We start from the raw sequence: 25,265 nt of genomic DNA on the forward strand, positions 1-25,265 counted from the left end.
GGACTCAATGCTGTCACCAGGACAGATGCACACCCTATTCCAAGGGCAGATGAGCTCATTGACAAGTTGGCTTCTGCCAAATATTTGAGCACATTTGACTTGACAGCTGGCTACTGGCAAATCAGGTTAGCTGAGGAGTCTAAAGCCAAGACAGCATTTTCTACCCCTAGTGGGCATTATCAGTTTGTGGTGATGCCCTTTGGTTGAAAAATGCACCTGCCACCTTCCAAAGGTTGGTGAATCAAGTCCTCACTGGGTTGGATGACTTTTGTGCAGCTTATCTGGACGATATTGCTGTCTTTAGCTCCACCTGGGAGGATCACCTGGTCCACCTGAAGGAAGTGCTTGAGGCTCTGCAGAAGGCAGGCCTCACTATCAAGGCAACAAAGTGCCAGATAGGGCAGAGCAAGGTTGTATACCTGGGCCACCTTGTAGGTGGAGGCCAAGTTCAACCACTGGAGAGTAAGATCCAGACCATCAAGGACTGGTCCCCTCCAACTACCCAGACTCAGGTCAGAGCTTTCTTGGGCCTGACTGGGTACTACAGGAAGTTTGTTAATAACTATGGGTCCATTGTGACTCCTCTTAATGATCTGACATCCAAGAAGATGCCCAAAAAGGTTCAGTGGACAGAAATCTGTCAAAAGGCATTTGATGACCTGAAGAAGGCCATGTGCTCTGCACCTATCCTGAAGAGTCCTGACTACTCAAGAGAGTTCATTGTCCAAACAGATGCTTCTGAGTTGGGAGTGGGAGCAGTGCTTTCACAGCTTAATGTAGATGGCCAGGACCAGCCCATTGCTTTCATTAGCAGAAGGCTGACCCCCAGAGAGAAACGTTGGTCAGCTATAGAGAGGGAGGCCTTTGCTGTGGTGTGGGCCCTGAAGAAGTTGAGACCATACTTATTTGGCACTCACTTCAACATTCAGACCGACCATAAGCCCCTCCTATGGCTTAATCAGATGAAGGGTGAAAACCCCAAACTACTCAGGTGGTCCATTTCCCTACAGGGGATGGACTTTACAGTGGAGCACCGCCCAGGGACTGACCATGGCAACGCAGATGGTCTCTCCAGGTACTTCCACTTAGAACATGAAGACACAACTGGTCAAGGTTAGTCTAATGTCCCTGCGTTTGGGGGGGGGGTTATGTAGGAGAGTAGGGTCTGCTATCCTATGGTCACCCCAAATTTTTGCTTTTTGCTTCACTGGTTTCTGACTTAATGTGGCTGTGGGCCTGCTAATCAGACCCACAGCCTGCTGTACTCTCTCTAAATTGATGCCAATGCACTTTAGGTGCATTACGAATTGGAACTGGTTCACCTTATGAGCCCCTGTATTAGTGCACCCTAGGTGCCCAGGGCATAGGTGTATCCAAGGCCTACCAGGGGCTGCAGCATGTATTATGCCACCCCTGGCCTGGCCTCCATATTTGACACAACTGGCTGATCACTCAGCTGGGGTAAGTCGGTGTAACCACCTCTTACTTAGGTACAGTATGTCTGTGCCTAACCCTAAACTGGACACATATGTTCCTATCAGCCACTCCTATGGAAGGCCTCATCAATCCTGGAGGCAGAGTGCTTGGAAATATGTGAGATGGTGCTCTAGCATGAGCTGAGCCTGTCTGCAGCTGTCGGGAACAACTCCCTAAGCTGTTCCGGGATATTGCCATACCATATACTCTTAAGTGCATTATAATCCTCGCGGTTAAATGCTATCTTTGGTTTGGCTTTATCAAAACATGTCGAGTAAGGTGTCATACGAATTGGAATACTATCCCCTCGCCAATTCTGGCGACGGGGATAGCATTCCACCCTTCTAGAGGGACACGACATGTGCGTAGCCTTAACCCCGGTTAAAGTTAAACAGAGCCTCAGCTTCACAAAATGGACGCTGCCACCACAGACACAAGTCTGGCCTCCTGCTGCTGACCGAAACTCGGCAGATGGTGGCCTGGACAAAGGGTTTCCTGCCTTGGGAGGTGCGAGCACCACCCCAGACAGGATTTTGTGTATTGGGTAGGACAGGGCTGAATAGAATCAGACATGCCCGGGGCACACAAGGTGTCCCCGTGCATAGGCCAGTCCAAACCGGTTCTGGGGCCTTCCAGCCCCAGTCCTGGCGCGGAGCTGGACAAAGGAAAGGGGGTGTAACCGCCCCCCTTCCTGGTTCCTCCCAGAGGAGGGACCTAGTAGGTGATCCACCCCCAGTTTGGGAATAAGAGGGGGAGCAGTGCCATTGCACAGCAGATCATCCTGAAATCAACTTAAAACAAGAAGAAGACTGGACTTCGACATTCTGCTGCACAGAAGACTGAAGAGAATCTCCCTTGTGGCCTAGGAGTGGCCACCCTGTGAACACAGGTACCAACCAGCAACTCGACGTCTGCTTTGCCGCCGCCTCCCGCCGGAGACCGAGCCCAGAGCCCGACAAGAACCAGACTCCCAGACCTCTCAGGGCCCGATCCACAGTCCCTGCGAAGAAGGGACCCGTGGAGGCACCGAGTGACGTGGGACCGGACCTCTTGAAAGACACTCGAAAAGCTGACTGCGCAGCTTCTGAGGCATCCTCGACGTTGTGCTTTGGGGATTGAGAACCCCCACCACCGAGCAGCCCTTGCACCGAAGAGCAGCCCTCCAGCATCTCCACGATCTGCGTGGGGCCCTTTTGCATTGTGCCACTCGACGCGCCATCCCGGCCACTAGCCACGTGGTCAGCGGCCATCTTGGCGACGAACCCGAAGATTTACACAGCAGGTCTGGTTGCTCCAGACCTACCCAAGCTCCTGTGAAAAGGAGCACCCGCTCTGACCTTGCTGGTCCGAGTGAACAGCATCTTTCAACTTCTGCGTGGCTTGCATTTGCCAAGGCCTGTTTGCTCCGATCAGGTCGCCGACACCGCCAACAGCGAGAAGCCTACGTGGGACAGCTTGTGACCTCTTCGTGTCCACGTGGCTGCAGAGAGAAGCAACACCTCATCACCTGTTTGCACCCGACTTTGCCTGGTTCCAATCTGGTTCCACGGTGGTCACTGGTCAGTGACTTTGAACATTGTCCCCTCTGCTTTCAGGTATTCACCACTTCAGATCCACCCTTGGATCCACCGGACACTTCTCCTTCACATCGCCTGCAGCATCTTCAGCTTCAAGCGCCAAGAACCTGCGTGTCAAAACCCGACGCCACTTCGACCCTGTGCATCCACTTCCTGTGGGTGAGGTAACATTGCAACGCCGGTGTCCCTTCACTGGTACACACCTCTAGGGTCTGTGTCTTAAGTTTTGTTCCTCTAGGTTCAGCAGAAGTGCCCTTAAACTAACTTTGTGTAACTTTTACGCACCCTAGACTTTACATTGGAAAGTGCGTGCACTTTGAACACTGCATCCGAGTCCCGTGGGCCTCTCCCGACTTAGTCACTGCTAGTCTCGAATAGCTCCAGCGATTCCCAAGGCCCTAGGCCTCTTCACTTTCCTCCTGGTATCTCTTATACCACTTTCTTAGTATATGGTTTAGGTGGCCCCTAGGGCTCATCCATATTGTGCAACTTTTGTGTATTTTAAACTGTCTTGTGATTTAACGCTTGTGCTTCTGTGCTCATAAAGAGTCCAGGGGATTTTATAGTTAATAAATCAATATATATTTTCAATATATATCTGTGTGGTGTCCCTTTCATTTGGTATTCAAGGGGGTTGTGTATGGTATAACAGCTGGCTTCACAGGCCTTTCAGAGTTTAGCCTAAGACTGCTTTGTCCACGTTACCACTAGGATAACTGGTCTACAAGGTTGAATTACATCCATCATCATAAGGGTTGCTTGGCATGATACAAAGTGATCACTAAGAATTAGTGAGCATTATATATCAGGCCAACTTCTCACAGCGACCTCCCATCCGAGTCCTCACAATCTTGGGAACTACTACCAAGCAAGCTGAGGCCGAGCAGAGAGATCTCGACGGGGTATATCAGGAGAACAAATCTTGCAATGGAGACAGACCCTGACCATGTAGGGCCCTGAACACCAAACAGAGGGCTTTAAAGTCAATCCGCTGAAGAACTGGCAACCGGTGAAGATCCGTGAGTGCCAAAGAGGAAGAGTCAGAACGCCGGCGCGAGAGGGCCAATTTGACAGCGAAATTCTGTACTCGCTGCAGTTTTCCCACCAAGGTGACAGGCGCCCCCAGAAGTAGTGCGTTACAGTAGTCCAACCTACTTAAGATGATGCTACGCACTACCTCTGGCCTAGCCCGCACGGGAAGAAGAGGTAGAATCTTCCGCAACGTGCATAGTAGTGCAATACAGGTGGCCTCCGTTTTATTCACGGACACATCCAGCTGAAGGTTGGAACCGAACATCACCCCCAGGTTTCGAACGGAGTCAGCCGGGAGAATAGTGCCCTGAAAAGAGGAAGGCCAAAAATCCTGAGGAAGAGGCCTAGGGGTGCGGTCCATTGAGCAGTGCAACACCTCGGTTTTGGAGCTATTAAATTGCAAGGAATTGTGACTAAACCAGTCCGCCGTAGTTGTCATGCAACAGTGAAAGATCTCTTGTGACACAGCCTCCTTTCCCTCAAACGAGAAGATAAGTTGGGTGTCGTCAGCGTAGTTGGTAACTGCTATGTCAAAGGATTTTATCAACTTAACCAGGGGGCGGAGGTAAAGATTAAATAAAATAGGGCTGATGGCCGACCCCTGGGGCATGCCCTACCCAACCCTTCTGATGTTGGATTTGAAGGGTGGCAAGGCCACCACCTGGTGTCTGTTTCCAAGGTAGGATACTAGCCAATCCAGGGCCAAGCCAGACACCCCCACTTCCTCCAATCTCCTGATCAAGATTGTATGGCTGACCGTGTCGAACTCGGCCGACATGTCAAGCAGCACTAAAAAGGCTGCTCGACCTTGGTCGACACTCGTCCGAAGAACTTCCAAGACAGTCACCAATGCTGACTCCGTCCCATGGGCTGGTCTAAAACCGAATTGAGCCACGTCCAGGCAGGCATTGGTCTCTAAGAAGCTGGATAGATGTTTTGTGGCCAATTTCTCCAGAATTTTAATTGGAATCGGAAGTAACGAAATCGGCCTGCAATTTGCTGGACAGGTGGGATCCAGTGTTTCCTTCTTCAGGAGCGGGAAGACCACCGCCAGCTTCCAGCTCTCCCGGACCCGTGCCGAGCTGAAAGACTGACAGCATATGGCAAAAAGTGGCGAAAAGAGCTCCTCACTGAACAGTTTCCAGAATTTATGAAGAAGTGGATCGAGGGGGGAGCCCGAGGAGACACATTTAGCCAGTGTACAGAAATCCTCAAAGGACGGAAGGGGAAAACTGTTCAACCGGGTTAGCCTAGCATCCCTCTCCGTAATAGGTGTTGAAGTGGAGTTAGGCAGAGATTGAAGGTCTGAGCCAGGTGATGTAACAAGATTGCTCAAGATGGTAGTAATCTTGTCCTCAAAGGCCTGTGCCAAAGCGTCGCACAAGAGTTGAGAAGCGGGGATATCATTTGCAGCGCATGCGGGACGCGACAGATCTTTAACGATCTTGAATAGGGCCTGGGATTTATTCGCTGCTGACAGTAGTGACTCCTCTAAAAATCTGGCCTTGGCACACCTAATCTGAGCTTTATAGATCGCCAGTGCCTGTTTAAACAGGGCTCTATCGGATTCGAGATACTGTTTTCTCCAGGCACGCTCAGCCCGCTTGCACTGGAGTTTAAGATGAAGAAGGTCTCTCGAGAACCAAGACATAGCGTGTTTGGTCCTGTCTCTAGTTTTCCGCAGCGGGGCCAGTAAGTCCAGTGAAGCAGAAATTTGCTGGCTCAGGGTCCCATAGCTTTCATCCACACAATCTCCCAGAATAAAACCATCCGGAAGCAGAGTAGGCAGAGTTGACTGTTTCAGGAGCTTTGACCATTGTCTACCCACCTTAATAGCTCCTGAGCTGCCTCTCTTCACTGAGACGGCAGGAAGTGATGGATGAGCGCATGATCCGTCCAGCACTGAGGTAGGATATTCCGTATGGTCACCTGGTTCACGTCTACAAAGATCAAATCTAAGACATGGCCCCTTAGATGAGTCTGAGAGAATACTAGCTGCTGCAGATGGATATTGCAACAAGCCTGTACCAGGTCTTTAACAGCTGAGTCGGTAGGTCCATCCGGCCACAGATTGAAGTCTCCCAACACCATAAACCTGGTGTGGGAATTGGAAAGATCGAAAATAAGATCAATAAGCTCAGTCACAGCGGGCAGAGCGCTGGCCGGAGGCCTATAGCACAGCAGCCAAGTGTATAAGACACCTCCCTGACCATTTAACACCTTGACTGCTGCAGCAATTCCCGCTCGGTGCTGCACTTTTCAGATTTCCACGTTTCATGACGAGCTCAGCTCGTCATAAGCACACGACCAGTGTACTGCATGACGAGCTGAGCTCGTCATGAGCATGGAAGTGGTTAAAGAGAAACCCAGCAGTTCACAGCCCGGAATTTCCTTAATAATAAGCTGGGAAAGATCTAGTGTCTCCCTAAAGATCAGACCAACTCCTCCTCCTCTAGCCCCCACCCGGGGATTATGTCTAATTTTATAGCCTGGGGGACAGGCTAAACCCAATTCCACCGTGCTATTCACTCTGGTCCAGGTCTCAGTCATAAAGAGTATATCTAACTCATGAGACACGATGAGTAGCGCAATTTCCACGTGATGTTTGCTGAGCGATCTCACATTCAGCAAGCAGCAAGACAAGGACTCTTGGTGCTGAAAAGTGGCTGGTACCTACTAGTGAAATTAGGCTGGCAGCTTAGCATAGCACCGGGTTTCAGGCTTAAGAGTTCATCTCTAGAATACATAAGGGAAACAGGAGACGAAGAGGCAGCATTGCCGGCACCCGGCGCGTCCTGTGCGCGAACGGGCGCAAACGGGCTTACCTCTGGTGCACCTCCGGCGCGCTCCCGCTGTGCGCCATCGCTGCGCGCTGAAGGACTGTACATCTTAAATAACCGTACACGTGGGAGTCCTGCAAGGGAAACAACTAGTCCCCCAACAAAGATGGCGCCCGTAAATCGGCAGCCCCAGATTCCCTCTCCCAAGATGGCGGCCTGAAACGCCGCGAAGCGATGGATATAGGTGCCTGACTGCCCTAAATCCTGCCAAGTGCAGGGTGAGCCACTATTATAGTGGCGGTGAGAGCTACAACTACAATGTTGCCCCCAGACAGCCCAATACAAAGCAACAAGCGCAGGTATGCAGCGCGATCAAATAAATTTAAAAATCCAGCGCAGGTATGCGGCCCGATTAAATTATAAGTTATAGGGGTTTAAAAGCAATGGACAGCAAAGTGCGCGCTGCGGTAAGCAAGTTTACCTGCCAGCGGCCGAATCAGGGTTTAAATAAGCTCCTCCAGGCTCCACCAGACGTGGGAGTCCTGCAAGGGAAACAACTAGTCCCCCAACAAAGATGGCGCCCGTAAATCGGCAGCCCCGGATTCCCCCTCCCAAGATGGCGGCCTGAAACGCCGCGAAGCGATGGATATCGGTGCCTGACTGCCCTAAATCCTGCCAAGTGCAGGATGAGCCACTATTATAGTGCAGGTGAGAGCTACAACTACAGTGTTGCCCCAGACAGCCCAATACAAAGCCAACAAGCGCAGGTATGCAGCGCGATCAAATAAATTTAAAAATCCAGTGCAGGTATGCGGCGCGATTAAATTATAAGTTATAGGGGTTTAAAAGCAATGAACAACAAAGTGCGCGCTGCGGTAAGCAAGTCTGAATGCGGCTAGTGCGACTGGTGCGCAAACATTGGTTCCGGTAAACACCGGAAGTGAGGGAAAAGTGAAAGCACGTCCCTCCGAACCAATCGGCACAAGCTCGGCGGAAGGAGAATCACTGCAGGTGAAAACGAGACCAGGTAGGTCATCTAATGTGCTGCCAATAGCACCTAAATACTTGTTAAAAGAATCACATTTAAAAAGGCATAGAGATGTCTACAGTTAATTCTATAAAAACGCACCAAACAAGTAGCTGAGGTTGTGATACTGACTGTCAGCCGAAAGTACTCATCTACATATTCTGATGGGACAAAACATAAAGCAGTACGTTTTTTTAGTTCAAATTGCATTTTACTTCTCGAAAAATCGTTTTCTAATAAGGCTGATGTTTGGACCTTACGCCAATATGCCTGTGTGAAATAAAAAAAACAACCTTGAATTTGCGGATATTAAGAATTTATTGTTTTAATCATTTGAATTTCGAAATCAATAATTATTTTGGACGGGCTTTTGTTAAATGTTTTCCCTTTTACAATTGATAGAAATTCATTGTATGTAGAAGCCTGTTTATCGGGTAGTTATGCATAAATTGGTGGTATTGTTATTACTAGCTGCAATTATGTATATTTGTGCAAATGGATGAGGGGTACTTTTGAAAGTTGCATCCATTGCCCAGATATTACAGCCCTCTACGGTAACCAAGTTATGAGGAGTAGAGAATATTAGTAATATTTTTACAATGCATTTTAATTATCATACAACAGAGATTGTTAATTGGAAAAAGTTTTTGTTCGTTCTAAAGGAATAATTAGGTCAGAAAACTTTCAACAAGGTTGGAGATGTGGATTACTAACCTGCTTTTTTTCCGCAGTATCATTCTTCACAAATTTGGAATGGCAGGAATGCTGCATGCAACATTGGGTGGGATATTTTGAGACACCTCCCTCAAAACTGAGTCACAAGGTTCACTGGAGGTAGTGCTTAAGTCTTTTATTTCTTGATTTTTTTTGCCTCACTTCAATTTCTGTTGCAGAGGCAGAGTGTTTATGCTCTGTAGTTTTTAACACAAGGTCACCTAGTGTAACTGCTCTGCCTCTGTAAGGTGCTGCAAAGTACTCAACACACTTCCACTGTCTCCTTGGCTCCGTTTCTCTTTCTTTGCAATAAAGGTACCCTTAAAATGTAAGCCATCTATTTCTATGTCTGGATAGAATACATGCTGCCTCTCGGGATAGATCCATAAAGAGAAAAACTGAAAAGAAAAAAGAAAGTTGATTGAGGTTAACATTGGAAAATCTACCACAAAGCATACTTTCGAACATCTGCCCATGGGTTTGCACTGACTTGGGTTTGGAATAGTAAATCTGCCCCCGAGCCCACTGTCCTGCATCTGCCCAGGGGAATGCCTTACTTGGGGTTGGAACAGTGAATATGCCCTAGAGCCCAATGTCCTGCGCCTGCCCAGGGGTTTGCACTGACTTGGGGTTGGAACAGTAAATCTGTCCCAGAGCCCACTGTACTGCGCCTACTCATGGGCTTGCACTGACTTGGGGTTGGAATAGTAAATCTGCCCCAGAGCCCACTGTCCTGCGCCTGCCCAGGAGTTTGCACTGACTTGGGGTTGCAATAGTAAATCTGCCCCAGAGCCCAATGTCCTGCTCCTGCCTAGGGGGTTTCACTAACTTGGATTTGGAATAGTAAATCTGCCCCAGAGCCCACTATCCTGCGCTTGCCCAGGGGTTTGCACTGACTTGGATTTGGAATAGTAACTCTGCCCCAGAGCCCACTGTCCTGCACCTGCCATGGGGTTTGCACTGACTTGGAGTTGGAATAGTAAATCGGTCCCCGAGCTGAATGTCCTGTACCTGCCCAGGAGTTTTCACTGACTGGGGGTTGGAATAGTAAATCTGCCCTAGAGCCCAACGTGCTGCACCTGCCCATGGTTTGCACTGACTTGGGTTTGGAAGAGTAAATCTGCCCCAGAGCCCACTGCCCTGCGCCTACCCAGGGGTTTCCACTGACTTGGGTTTGGAATAGTAAATCTGCCCCAGAGGTCACTGTCCTATGCCTGCTCAGGGGGTATCCAATGCCTTGCACATTGTTACTAAGCTAGTTCCCTGTTGGTATTCTTAGTATTTGCAGCTAATTAATCATAAGACTAAACATTTTAGATATTTGCTTTTTACAACTTGACCTGTTTTTTAAAGTACTTGTATGAGAAGGTGGCTTTATTTCACAATGTTGAGCAAACAGGGGATATTAGCCTAAGTAATCTCCAGATCTGAAATAGAAACAAAATGTACAAGACTCAAAAACTACTTAGATGCCCTGCTTTCCTATTTTTGGAAAAAGTAAAATCATCATATAACTTTGGCTGCAGCCCAATATTTTTAAACATAAATGAATTATTGCTGAAGCTAATACAATTTTGACATGTTCATTTATCAGCATCTTACCCTCTATTACGTTATAACTCTTATTACATCAATTGCAGGACTATTATTAACTTCCACAAGCTTCACTAATCTGGATAATTACTCTGATTTAGTCCTTCACAAGTTAGATGTATATACATACCCCATTTCTCCACATTTTTATTATTTTATCATGGTTGGAAAACAACACAGGTTTTCATTGATTAACATTTTAAAAATGTGACCTGTGTTTGAATTTGCACTGCTAACGTAACAGATGCCTTTCTGACAGATATTTTCCTTTTGCAATAAAAAACTCAAATTCTGACTGATCACAAAATTAAAAGTTTGCCTTTTACAGAGTCTTTATTCGTATATACTTCTTTTCCTTCCTCCAGGTGTAGCACGGTAATGCCCGAGTTAATCTGTAGATGCACTGTTGCTCTTCTATTGTTCTAGAAAAAAAATATATATATATTTATATGCCTTGCTTCTGCTACACTTCAGCCTTATGTTTGCTCATTTACGGTTCTCTTTTTAATCCGGATGGTTATCGCTTTTTGAAAACTTACCTAACAAGTCACCTATGCTGATGTTTTCATACAACTTTCTTTGTAACGGCACACATCTGTTTACCTAAACATATTGTTTAATTAAGTTTACTAATTATTTCTTTGAAAGGCACTCAATTAGAACATTACTTACAAAACTTTGAGTAACACGTAAATGTTGAAAAATTTTCTTCAGTTCTCACAATGTCTTTTCCCCCTTTAAAACACTTAACCTGGAAATGATAGATTTCCTTTTTATAAAACCAAAATATACATTTGCTAATTCACAAAAATCGGATTCATGCTTATTTAGGAATGATTTATTTAAAATACTTACTTAGGACAGAAGGTGTCACTGTAAGTCTGTGACTAAAATCCCAGTCCTCCACAGTACGTTCGATCACCTCAGTGTGTTGCTTTGGAATGTACACAAAATGGTGGAGAGACAACTTTATAAGTGTAATCGCCATACAACGAATTTTTTAACTAAAATATGTTCTGAAAATGTTAAATGTACTATTTTTGATACATGACAGATTTTTTTTTTTTTACAATTTCAATTTAACTAGACTGTCCCTCTCGCATATCGGCGTGCACCATCTTGGAAGTGGATTTTTTTAAAGTCTACTAAAACACAACTTATTAAAGACAAATTCTAATTCTATTTGCAACGTAATTAAATGTTATGCATACTACTGAAGAACATAATTTCACTATAAAATATACGATGTACTGGTATGTGTGTGGTAGATGTTTGCGTTGTAGTTGTTTGCATGGTGAAGGCATTTTGCATTGCAGAAAATACAATTCCTGACTAACAGTATGCGAGGAAAAAATTGCAAAGTAAAACCAAGCATGGTAAAACCATGCGATGTAATGACATACAACCACCTAGAGTAGTCTCATACTGCAAAGAAAACGGGTTACTTACCAGTAACAGTAGTTCTGCAGCTTGAAACTGTTTGAGAGTTACGTGTTTGTTACTACAAGGACATTGTTTGCAATTCAGTATAGTAAAATATACTCAGTACATGCATGCCAATAATGTCCTGAGCAAAAAAGAATCTGGAGGTGGTAGCTACTTCTCAGGCATTGTGGGCTTACGGTTGACATCCAATCGAATCATACTAGCTCCAGGTAAGATTGATACCCAAAAATAAAAGGTACATTCATTGCAATGCTATGTCCAAACCCAATTACTGGGTGGTATAAATGGAGCGCATGTGACTCAAGAAAAGATCTAGGGGCTTATTTACAAGCCCCTTGCGCCACCGGGCGTTACTTTTCCCCATATCAAAAGTGACTTACCAGTGGCGCAAAGGGGGTGTAAATAAGCCTCTTAATCTGCAAAACAATTATTACAGGCAAGTAGCTACTTTCTTTCTACTGCATCATCACAACATGGCAATAAAACACTGTCCCTATCGTATTCACCACGACATCAAAACATGATGGCATTTACCCATACAACCTCGCACAGTCAGATGCTCACATGACCTCTAAACATATCTTTCTCACCCCCCCCCCCCCCCACACCTATACTTGCACTTAATAATCTGTATCTTCCTCCAATTCATGTTGTGCACCAGTAATATTTGTGCCTGTGAGTTGTGTTGGTGCAGCTGGGTAAATGCCATATCACCATACAATAGGAAACGACTGACATTAGGGATGCTTATTTTTTGTTTTGCTTGCCAAAAGATATAAGAATGAATGGAGGGTGTTAAAAGACTTGAGTATTTCCAATGGAATGGATACATTACAATCATATTACTAAATTACTAAAAATAGCAAAAATGTGATGGAGAAGAACTTGAATTATTTGCACTAGTGAATGTGTCTAATTCTGAAAAACGCCTGACACTGTACTCAGGATACTAAGTTTTCCAGTGACACTTAAGAGGTGTGTAGGAAAAAAACACCAATGGAAAAGTGCTATATAAGTATTATTTTGTCCCCAAGCAACTGTTGTCTTTTGCACTAACAGCAAAAATTGTAAGATATTTTTTGTGCACTCAAGCCTCCATATGACCACGCCTTCCACTCGCCCCACTTAAGCTTAAGCTTGTATGCAAAACCAGCTATACAAACCACCTCTGTGTGTGCCTTATCCACTGAAAATTATTTGAGGTTCATTCCAACCCATTCTAATTTTGCGTTCTGTTCCATTGACTATACATAAGCAAATCAGACTTGGCATTGGCCGTGACTGAAACGAGATCCGCAAACCAAGCTGACAGGTAGCATTTCACCCCACCCCTCTGTACTTGGTATTAACTGTAAAGGGTTAAAAAGCATATCTAACCTTACCAAGAGCTAAGGTCTAACAAGCATTGGCAAAGCCAGTAGGTCTCACTTATTTGAGTTCTATTTGCCTTACCAATGTTGTTTAGCCGTGTTGTAGAGCAGCGTGGCTACTGCACAGCATGGCTAAAAGTAAACTAAAAAATAGCACTACAAGTGTTTTTCTTTTTACCTTCCGGTGTCATAGTGTTTTTTTTTTACAACTTTTATTGCGATTTCTTTATAACTTTTAGCCGTGTGAGGTTCCGTGACAATTGTAAGTGGTGTTTTCGACTCACACGAATATGGTCGAGTCTAGTATCTATGAACCGCAAATGACGAGTTTAGCAAGTGTGCGCAGTTTCGCTGTGCTAACTTAAACCGTTCGTTTGTTATGTGGGTTTGTCATCTGTACCCACGGGTTCCATCTTAGATACGGCATCCATTTTGTCTCTTGCCCTCAAGTAGCCAGCGAACGGACGCTGTCCGCTTCGCGACCCTGGGACTTCCAAGATATTTGCGGAAGACACATGTTCTTTGAAAGTGTCTTTATGACGAGGGGGATGCTACTGTAAGACAGATGGCGCCGCTCGAGGCTCATCTTGCCGCACGGGCTTATTGTCTCAGCCGTGCATCTCATTAGGCACGTCCCTTTGATGCCTGTATCTCGTGCTTCTCGACACTCCCCTTTTACACCCTTTCCGATTTCCCCACTGTCTCCGTCTTCCTCTGCACCTGTCTTCGTTCCTATTTCGATCTACTTTACTGCTGATTGGAATTTGCTAATGGTGGGAAGATGGGTTTTTACAGTTGGGAACCGCCAAATGTTTCCGCACTTATGTTCCGGATCTTGTGTGTTTCAAAGTGATCTAAGCGACCCCTCTGAGAGCGACTTGTGGGAACCAGGTTGTAAACTATTGTGTATCATGTTATCCTATGGGTAGAAACTGTATAAAAGGAGCGATCCACAAATACAATTTGAAGCAGTCTCCCCGAACTACACTCGATGTACTTCTTGTGACTTCTGTGTTCCCTGCAGTAAATAAACCTTGACTCTTTGACGCCGAAGGAAGTGTCCCGTGTCTCTGTGATTTGTACGCCGGAGCAGGTTACCCACGAAGGTTTCAGGTGTTGTGCCCTGGCACCGCTGGGTCCAAAGAACCCAGTCCTTCAGTTGGCGCCCAACGTGGGGCTGCATCAGTGGTACCGGTCCAAGCCTGACGATCGTGAGGAACTTCGTGTGAAATCTCCGAGGGAAGGTGCACCCCGCTTCATCGATCCTGTTGTCGAAATAAGTGGCCCGAAGACTTTTCCCGCGAAGATTCCCGCCTCCTAACGGCTGCGACGGACTGCTACCCTGACTGTAGACCTGTTTTGGCGCCTGGCGTAGACCTTGGTATAGCGAGACGATTGACGGGCCTTCCTGAGGACGCCATTGATCTTTGAGTTAAGTATTTGTGGGTCGCTCCCAGAGTTCTTGGTTGTAGACACTTTAGCGAGTGTCTTTGTTGTAAACACTTTAGCGAGTGTTTTTGTTGTAGACACTTTAGCGGGTGTCTTTGTTGTACACGCTGTGTGAGTGTTTTTGTCGGTGACACTTTGCTAGCGTACTTTGTTGTTGTTGTATTTGTTTGACGACTGCAGCCGCCAAAGACCGAGGGTTTTGTTCTTGCTGGGACTTGGTAAATCCCGTAACCCTTGAAGTTTGTGAAACTCGGCTAGTGTGCAAGATGCCTGGTCGCAGTACTTTGTTCAGTTGCTTTAGACCTTGTGGTGCGGATTCCCTGCTGGAGGACTCGTGTCCGATACCTCCGGTTGGAACTCCTACATATGACTTATATAGCAAACATGGGCTAGGCCCGATTGCTTTTAACGATTATTGGATCAAATATACAAAGAAAGACGGCGATCTTCGTTGGCCACCTCACGGTAGCTTCGAAGCGTCGATCTTAGATAATTTGGAAATAAAGTTGTTCGAACGTAAATCAAGGCCGGCCATGTTTGATGCCTTTCGGTTCTGGCGCAAAGAAGCTCGACAGAAAGAGATCAGACAAAATAAACGTAGTGAGCGAGATAATGTTGCTACTATTGTAAAGAAAGCTGAGCAGTTTCAGCGTGATAAGGAGGATAAGGATAGGGAAGTGTTTGAGAGATTACAGCGTATGTCCATAGACAAATGCTATCCTGCTTTGCCTACGGAGTCGGATAAGAAGGAAGAGGCAGTTGAGGATTCTTTAATGTCCTATCTTATGAAGTCGCCACCTCCGTACGTACAGGGTACCGCAGTTCCTGTGGTCCCTGCCGTACCTGCTCTCCCACTTGTTATTCCTCCGCCTATTCCTCAACCTGCACCCGCTCTTCCGACTGTTCCTGCTCCTGTGCCTGTGTCTATTCCTACTGCTCCTCCGCTTCCACATACTCCTACTCACACTACTGCTCCTGTGTTGTTAACCCCTGTCGTTGCTAATGTCTCTACTCCTTCTCTTGTTAGTCCTGTGTCTTACTCCTGTCCCTCTACTCGTAACCGTAGTTCTCCCATTGCGGCTAGCTTCTTTCAGTCGCTCGGACCTGTTTTTGGGTCTGCAGGTTCTGATGGTCCACAGAGACGTAGCCAGCTTCCTGGTAATAGAGAACGTGTTGCGCTATACAATATGGCGATGGGTTGGATGATAAACCCTGTTAGAAATCCACCTCGTGTTGTCCTCGAAACGTTTGATCAATTCAACATACCTACTCAGAGATATGTGTTTGATGAAATGTGCAAGTTCTTACATGATCAGATAGCGGCTGTTGCGCCTGACGAGGTGCTGACCGCCCTGTCTAATCTTCGGCTTCAGTTCGCAACTGGACTGATAGTCGATACTAATGTCCGACGTGCTATTGAACGGTTGCTATCTCTTCGTCCCGCTCCTATTCCTCATGCATTGTTCGTTGAGGACATTGAACAACGAGATGGGTCTGGCCAATATCCTATGCGAGAAGTTCCGCCAGTTTGGGTACCCGCTGATAATACTAATGCTAATGCTCCAATACCAGCACATTTCCAGAGAGTGTGGATACACCTCCCTTGGAAACGATCGGAAGTGCTTCAGGTGAAACAAACTTTGCCTGATCCTCGCAAAAATCCTGCGGGGTATTACAAAGAATTATCGCAGCTCGTAGACGCTACGATAATGAATCTGGCCGATATCGACATGTTGTTTGGCAATGTCGTACCGCAACCGGTATGGGCCAAGATTCGTCACCAAGATCACGCGAATGAATTAGGTGGTGATTGGGCTGCCATTACAGCGGCAGACGCTGGACAAGTGGCTGCTACTAAACCCGATCAGTTGATTGAACTTCTTCCCCAGCGAATCATTACGTTCATGAAAACGCTTATGCCAGCTATGAGGGTAAATTGGGACAAGTTGTCAGCCTGTAAGCAGAAGAAAGATGAGAGTGTTTCAGACTTCTTTACGAGGTTCGAGGAAACATTCGTCGATCATAGTGGGCAGGATATGGGTACTGAGGGTGGACAGAGGTTGTTTGTGGATAAATTTGTATCGAACTTATTGCCCGACTTGTGCAATAAATTGAAAAATTCAGAAAGTTCATGGGCCGTTTCTACCTCAGCTCAGATTCTGGCTACGGCACAATATTACGAAAATAGAGAAAAAGAGGAAAATGACCGTGCCGATAAAAAGACGAAAGAGCTGAAAACTAAAGTGTTGTTACAACAAGCATATCCGCCGCGTTCTAATCAGAATGCGCCTCAGCAGAATAGATCGCAGTCGCAATCAAATCGATCGCAGCCGCGTAATGATTCATCTTTTCAGAGATCTTCGTTGGGGTACAACCAATGTGCTTATTGTAGACAGGAGGGACACATTAAATTCAATTGTCCTGCTTTAAATGACCGTAGTGGTGGTAATTCGTCTAGAGGAGGTCGTGGTGGTGCACAGCACGCATCACGTGGTAGAGGTCGTGGTGCTCAGAACGACTGTTCTGATAACTCGTCAAATTCTAATAATTGTTTCGACCAACGTGGATCATCGCAAGGACGATCTGCGCAGTACAATGTAGACGATTATTACGTCGATCAGGGAACTGACGATAGTAATTACTAGGACAGCCAAAGACAAGGAGAGGGAGTGGTATCAGTTCCGGTTGATCAGAGAGGGCCTTACGTCGCAGTTGCTACATCGGGCGTCGTTGAGCCTTTTCTGTTGGACACTGGTGCAGCGAAAAGTTCTATCATGCATTCGAAACTCCCTGGCGCACCTTTGTCTGGCTTAACAAATGTATCTGTTGGATTCTCTGGCGCCCCCGTTAGCAATCCAGTTTCGCGCCCTTTGCCCCTTAAAATTGGGCCTCGTGAGCTCGAAGCTCCGTTGATTTTAACCACTGGTTGTGGTGAAAATCTTTTGGGTCTGGATTTGCTTAAACGCTTGTATGCGACTTTGTATTGTTCTCCTGCGGGTATAAAGCTTACGTTAGGAGAGAGGGTAGTCTCTCCCATGTACTTGTCCCTCGATAAGCTTCCACCGGAATTGAGTTCTCTTCCTGCATCTTTGTGGGCGACGGGTCCAAACGACGTGGGCCTACTTGATATCTCCCCTTATGTTGTTCAGTTGAAATCGAATGTGCGATTGCCACGTATTCCCCAATATCGTATCTCCCTGGATGGTGAACGAGCTTTGTTAGCGATCATCTATGATTTGATCGAGAAAGATGTCATTGAAGAAACTCGGGGAAACGTGTGCAATAGTCCTGTACTGCCCATTCTTAAACGTACTGATCCTACCAAACCGCCTGTTTATCGTTTTGTTATTGATTTACGGGAGGTGAATAAAATTGTGGTTCCTCAATTCCCTGTTGTGCCTGACATTACGGCGCTACTGACTCTGATTCCAGCTACGGCTTCATGGTTTTCGGTGATTGATTTGAAAAATGCGTTTTTCAGCATCCCGATTGCCGAAGAGAGCAGGGACCTTTTCGGTTTCTCTCTTGGTGGACGTAGCTTCCGGTTCAAACGCGCTCCTCAGGGCTACTGTGAAAGTCCATCGATTTACAGTCAAGCTTTGAAGGGTCAACTAGATGCGTTTAGGTTGCCGGTTGGTGCGGCTTTAATCCAATACGTCGACGACTTATTGGTGGCTGCTGATACTCAGGACATTTGCAAAATTGCTACAGTGTCGTTGCTGCAACATCTCTGTGAGTTAAATAACAAGGTGTCACCTTCTAAACTCCAATATTGTTGTCAAGAAGTAACCTATCTAGGTCACTTATTGTCAAAGGAGGGAAGGAGATTGACCCCAGAGAGAATTGCAGCGATTGCGCGCATGGCTGTGCCACAAACCCAAAGAGATGTGCGTGCCTTTCTAGGTATCACATCGTATTGCAGGCAGTGGATTCCTAATTTTTCATTGCTAGCGAAACCATTGGTGGCTCTTACGTGCAAGGATGTTTCGACTCCTTTACCATGGACGGAAGAATGTCAGAAACGTTTTTCTGAATTACGTGATTCATTGTGTTCGGCCCCTGTGTTAGGTACCCCTGATTACAGCAAGCCGTTCACGTTATATGTTCACGAGAGGGAAGGTTGTGCTTTAAGCGTCTTAACGCAACCTTTTGGTGGTAAGCAACGTCCATGTGCATATTTTTCCTCGACCTTAGACCCAGTAGCTAGAGCATTGCCGAGTTGTTTGAGAGCAACTGCGGCAGCTGCGGTCTCCATCCGACAATCAGCAGGATTGGTCATGGATAATATGCTTACGGTGATGGTTCCGCATGCAGTCGATACTCTTTTGAACCGTACGAAAACTCAGCACTTGACGAGTGCGAGGTTATCTGGGTACGAATTGACGCTCTTGGCAAGCCACATTCAGATAAAACGTTGTAATGTCCTAAATCCGGCAACTTTGTTACCAATTAGTGCAGAGTCAGATGTAGTAGCAGAACATGACTGCTACTTGCGTACAGAGGAGGAAACAAAAGGTCGTGTGGACCTTAAAAACACCCCATTGGAAGACCCGGATGGCATCCTGTATGTGGATGGGTCATGTTTTAAATTGCCGAATGGTGATGTGACTACTGCTTATGCTGTGGTGACATTGAATACTGTTGTTGAGACTGCGAGATTGAATCAGAATTCTGCCCAAGCTGCAGAGCTGATCGCTCTTACTAGAGCATGTGTATTAGCAAAAGGTAAACGTGTGAATGTGTACACCGATAGTCAGTATGCTTTCGGTGTAGCGCATAGTTTCGGACGATTGTGGCGAGAACGTGGTTTCTTGACGTCACATGGCACGAAAATACAGCATGGCCAGCTTGTGAACGATCTTTTGGATGCATTGACTTTGCCTGCTCAAGTTGCAATTGTTAAATGTAGTGCGCATCGTAAGGTGACGGATGATGTTGGTCGTGGTAATGCGTTTGCAGATGAGATTGCTAAGGAGACTGCCCGGAACCTTAGCACTCGAATGTATGTGACGAATTCGGTTAGGTGGCCTACAGAATCAAGTATGTGTGAGAATACTATAGAGAGTGTGAAAGCAATTCAGAATGAGGCCACCGACACTGAAAAGATGAAGTGGAAAGAAAGTACGGGAAGGTTGGATGTGAATGGTTGCTGGATTGATTTGTCAGATCAGAAAAGATGGATGTTGCCTGATGCGTATGTACTGGCCGTTGTGCAAATGGCACATGGGTTAGCACATATTAGCGCGAAAGGTATTTGCAAGTTGTTGGCTGATGTGTGGAAGAATGATGGAATTACTAAGTGTGCTGAACGTTTGGTGAAGAATTGTATGGTGTGTATAATGTACAATCCTGGCAAAGGAACCCCAACTCCCCCTGGCAGTTTTGCTCCTCCTTCGTATCCCTTTGAGGTGATCCAATTGGACTTCATCCATATGGAGCGATGCAATAACCTGAAATACGTTTTGGTTGTGGTTTGCGCATTCTCCCGATGGATCGAGGCCTATCCCCTCAAAGATAATACTGCCTTGTCTACTGCGAAAATCCTACTGAAGGAATACTTTCCTCGGTATGGAATGCCTAGAGTCGTGTGGTCAGATAACGGAAGTGAGTTTGTTGGAAGTGTGATGAGGAGTGTGTGTAAGGGCCTTGGAATTAATCAGAAATTCCATAGCGCCAATCATCCCCAGTCAGCTGGATTGGTTGAAGGGTACAATGGCACCCTTAAACTGAAATTAGCGAAGATCCAGGCTACGACTGGACTTTCGTGGCCTGACGCTTTGCCTCTAGCATTACTGTCAACTAGGGCGACTGTACACTCCCGAATAGGGCTTAGTCCCTATGAAATAGTGTTCGGCCGTCCTGCGAATGTGTGGGGGGTTCCTAGGCCAGGTATATTCGTTGATCTTGAGTACCCGATGTTGATTGACTACTTACATGACTTGACTGCTAAACTGAGGTTAATTCATCAACAGGTTTACGACGCCTTGCCGACGCAGACGGAGGGTCCAGGCCACCAGCTCCAGCCTGGTGATTGGGTTGTCACCCGAAATTTTTCGCGCAAGAAGAATCTGGACACCCGCTTTGTTGGACCTCACCAGGTGCTTTTGGCCACGAGGACTGCCGTTCGTCTTGAGGGACGGAAGAACTGGGTACATGCTACCCATTGTAAGCGAGTCCCTATTCCTTTGCCGGCAGACCCGTGGGTGAGGAAAGGCATTGCGTCAACAGAAGCAGCGACATTGCCGGCGTTTGTACCTTTCAGTGACGCACAACTTGTTGGTGAACACTCAGCGCAGCAGAAAGCCATTGTTGGAACATTGTCAGCAAGAGACTCAAGACCAGACCAACGAACTGATCAGCAGGACGCTGTCTCTTCGACAGATCCTTTGTTTGACGAGCAGACACGTCCTGGGAAACATCGATATTCTTTGCGTTCTCATACTAAGGACAAATAAATTTTTTTCTTGCTTTGCTGAAACTGATAACTGCAATATCTTCGTTTCCCCTGATCAACTGTGAACAATTCGTATCACTGAAAATTGTTTTGTATATATTGTATATATATATATATCAAGCTTCTTCCTTGTATCTTTTTCCTTCCACAGCTGAATTATTGTGCTAAATAAATACATATTGTGTATTGAGGGCCGTAGGGCCGCGCGCGTACTTCCTTCTGGACAGTAGGTCTTGACGCTAGGTTAAAGGCCGTCGGTTCCTAGGAACTCCTGGGAATTGACTATTGCTGCACAGAACGAAGTGCGTCAAGAAACGTTGCGGACGGTCATAGGGAAATGGCATTTTCAAAGATGAACGATTTGGAAGGAACGCAGGCGTATAGAGTCAAACTGCAGAAACTTAGTCGTACTAAATGTTTTGTATTCCAATTGTTTGTACTGTTTTTAACTGCTTCCGCATTTTTGGCGGGTGGGGTGTATTACACTATGTCTTACTTCTTACTTCCTACCCCTACTCCTACTCCTTACCCTAACATTACTTCTACTGCTTCTCCTCATTCCTTTCATATGTTACCAGAACACGAACAGGCTAGACGTGTAGAATTCCGCAACAATTCCTTTATCCAGCTCCTCCATCAGCATCAGTTAGTGGTTAACACTACTAATTGTTGGGTGTGTGGGTTGATGCCACATACTACGGGTAAGGGAATTCCATATCTGGTGTTACCGTATAGTTCCCAAGGGTCAGCTCGAGCATACCAAACAATGCTTCGAAGCGCACTAGGTTTCCACCCCTCTCCAGAACGTTCCCCCAAACCGGGTCCTACCTCATGGCAGTGGGTGGTATCGATGATAATACAGGATTTGGAAGATGAGATCTATGATGCTTATCTCATCCCTAAGGCAGAGGTACAAGCCTATAGGGCACCGAATAAAGGGGAATATAGTACGTTCACTAATGAAAAGCAGCTTAAAAGCTCGTCTCCAATATGGGTCGTACCCCACACTGGTAATCTTTGTCTTGTGGGTCGTGGCTCGCAAGCCTCACTTGGAGTAAGTGCTTGCACTGAAAGTTACGTTCTGTCAATGTCCCCGATCCCTGTGCTTCTGGCTGCCAAGGGTACGTACTTCATCTGTCATGATCGTGCATACACATGGTTGCCCGCAGACTTCATGGGCTCATGTTTTGTTGCAAATCTGTTGCCTCCGACGTTTACTGTAGATGCCGATTATCATAAGACTAGAGTTGTACGAGGCGTAATTAGTGAAGAGGATACTGCCGGTCAAGAGGCAGGAGACTTTTTCAAGGGTTTCCTCCCGTTTTGGGGACCTATGGTTAATAGTAGGAACCTGAGACATTTGACTCGAGTGGTAGAATCGACAGCTAACATTACTGCCAGTGCCCTTGGTAATATCACCACAGAACTTCAGGCGGAGAGACTTATGACATTACAAAACCGTATGGTTTTAGATGTTGTCTTAGCAGATCGCGGTGGGGTATGTAAAGTGATCCATTCGAGCTGTTGCATTTTCATTCCAGATAATGCTCCTACTGTCTATCAAGCCATCTCGAAGTTGCACAAGATCTCCGAATCCATACACGTGGATGTAGGGGATTGGACGCTACTTGGTTGGTTTTGGGGCCTGGTGTCGACTTGGGGTTGGAAGATTCTGACGATCATCGGGGTTGTGGTAGTGTTCCTGTTCACGTGTTGCCTTTGTGTGCAGTGTGGTCCTGCCTTATGTGGCCTCTGTGCTACAACGTGTATGAGACAACCATCTGTTACCAAGGGGACTCGGTTGGACAGAGCTATGCTACAACGACATCTTGATGGTCTGATGAATATCGAGTATGATTCCGACTAGTGCTTGCCTACATGAGGGCAAAAGGAGCGTCTGAGGTTCCGTGACAATTGTAAGTGGTGTTTTCGACTCACACGAATATGGTCGAGTCTAGTATCTATGAACCGCAAATGACGAGTTTAGCAAGTGTGCGCAGTTTCGCTGTGCTAACTTAAACCGTTCGTTTGTTATGTGGGTTTGTCATCTGTACCCACGGGTTCCATCTTAGATACGGCATCCATTTTGTCTCTTGCCCTCAAGTAGCCAGCGAACGGACGCTGTCCGCTTCGCGACCCTGGGACTTCCAAGATATTTGCGGAAGACACATGTTCTTTGAAAGTGTCTTTATGACGAGGGGGATGCTACTGTAAGACAGATGGCGCCGCTCGAGGCTCATCTTGCCGCACGGGCTTATTGTCTCAGCCGTGCATCTCATTAGGCACGTCCCTTTGATGCCTGTATCTCGTGCTTCTCGACACTCCCCTTTTACACCCTTTCCGATTTCCCCACTGTCTCCGTCTTCCTCTGCACCTGTCTTCGTTCCTATTTCGATCTACTTTACTGCTGATTGGAATTTGCTAATGGTGGGAAGATGGGTTTTTACAGTTGGGAACCGCCAAATGTTTCCGCACTTATGTTCCGGATCTTGTGTGTTTCAAAGTGATCTAAGCGACCCCTCTGAGAGCGACTTGTGGGAACCAGGTTGTAAACTATTGTGTATCATGTTATCCTATGGGTAGAAACTGTATAAAAGGAGCGATCCACAAATACAATTTGAAGCAGTCTCCCCGAACTACACTCGATGTACTTCTTGTGACTTCTGTGTTCCCTGCAGTAAATAAACCTTGACTCTTTGACGCCGAAGGAAGTGTCCCGTGTCTCTGTGATTTGTACGCCGGAGCAGGTTACCCACGAAGGTTTCAGGTGTTGTGCCCTGGCACCGCTGGGTCCAAAGAACCCAGTCCTTCACGTGTGCCAGGTTTGTACATACAAACCAGAATGGCTTGGTAACTGGTACTTAAGATATGTTATGAAGATGTAATTTTTCACCATATGATGTTACACTCATATTTCTTCTTTTATTGTAGGTTTTACACACCAGTAGAATATGATAAGGAGAACTGTAAGACTTTTTTGGACTACAAGGCATGTGAAACCAGAGTTGTCAGAAAAGATGACCCTACTGTTGAGTGCCCTGTCTTTGCTGCAGTCGGCAAATAAAATCTATAGCCTTCAAAAATAATAAAATATTAAAATGTTGGCGGTTTAAAAAGCATCATTGTTACTCTATCCTTTTGCAATAATGTCTACACGTTCGTCCAATAAAATATAGCTGCATCTCTTTGTCGTGCTCTTATTATCAGTGCCATCTCCATCAAACTCTTTTTACAGGAACTGATTATGATGTCCTGGTATCATACCACTGAGTTACCAGATGACGAAGATAGCCATGGATGAGAAATCAAGAGTTATTTTCTCTCAAATGGATATAGTTTAATCTGGGTACCGAATAGGGATTCTTGCACGCATGTTAATGTCAATAAACTAGTTTCCCTCCTGTGGATGAGTATTTGTTATGCCATAAAGTTAGTGGGTTGCTTGGGCGCAAAGCTACTGTAAGCTGTGTATGCACGCAACCACAGGTATTTTATAACAGCTTAGGTTGAAATATACTTGAAAAATAAACAATATACAAGGAAAGTCAAATCAACAATACAGATATGGTAATATATGCCATATTAACATGTTTGACTTGTTCAGAAAGATCTATAATCACATTATGATGCATGTTTACAGTGTATGTTTTTATAAATTATGGCATGTATTGTGTTGCAGTACAGTACATTTATTTATTCAGTGGGGTTAGTGTTCGCACTATACGTCACCAAGGCCATTTCAGAGCACTACACAGTAAAAGTAAAAAACACAGAAGGGGAAGGACCAAAGTATATGAGAGTTAGAGCCCATCCAGATGTCTACAAAGAACTTAGATCTGGCGTTCTTGCATTTTTCAGTCCCTGCCATGTAACCATTGGTCTTATTTGGGAAAAGTCTTGTCATAAGGAGTGCATGAAAAGGAGGTGACCAGCGTCATATGGAGATGGGGATAAAAGATATTAAATAATGTTGGACTCAGGACCCTGAAGGATCTTCTACCTGTTGTCTAGAAAGGGTGTTGTTTTATCAGTTGGGGCAATAAAAATAGGGTTCTGGCTGGAACTTACTGGCATGCCAGGTAGGTAAGTACTGTACGATTACTTACCGGTAATCTTCACTACTCTTAGTCCTGCTCATCCTTGACCCATTCCTTACCTATCAGGTAGGTTCAGTTGCCCAATCCCAGGACAGGATACAAAACAGGAAATACTATCTAACTCCACCCACCCCCAGCAAGGTACTACAAGAGAGTAGACCTCCGCCAGCACTTCCTGTAATACCAAGCTTCCTATCTGTTATGTTTTAATCATTACAAGACTGGCTCATGTATTAATGGGGGGAAACAT

General features: G+C 46.0%; 1 protein-coding gene across 1 annotated transcript in view; it reads left to right on the plus strand.

The window, feature by feature from the left end:
• Positions 1-24,029, plus strand: part of LOC147711622 (beta-microseminoprotein-like) — a 117,941-nt gene extending 93,912 nt beyond the window's left edge. The window contains exon 4 of the mRNA XM_086922296.1: positions 23,850-24,029. Within this exon, the coding sequence (XP_086778422.1) occupies positions 23,850-23,982 (133 nt within the window). The 3' untranslated portion in view covers positions 23,983-24,029. The remainder of the gene's footprint in view (positions 1-23,849) is intronic.
• The last annotated feature ends 1,236 nt before the right edge of the window (positions 24,030-25,265 follow it).

The sequence above is a fragment of the Lissotriton vulgaris genome, chromosome 5 (assembly GCF_964263255.1).
Source record: "Lissotriton vulgaris chromosome 5, aLisVul1.2, whole genome shotgun sequence".
Classification (NCBI taxonomy): domain Eukaryota; kingdom Metazoa; phylum Chordata; class Amphibia; order Caudata; family Salamandridae; genus Lissotriton; species Lissotriton vulgaris.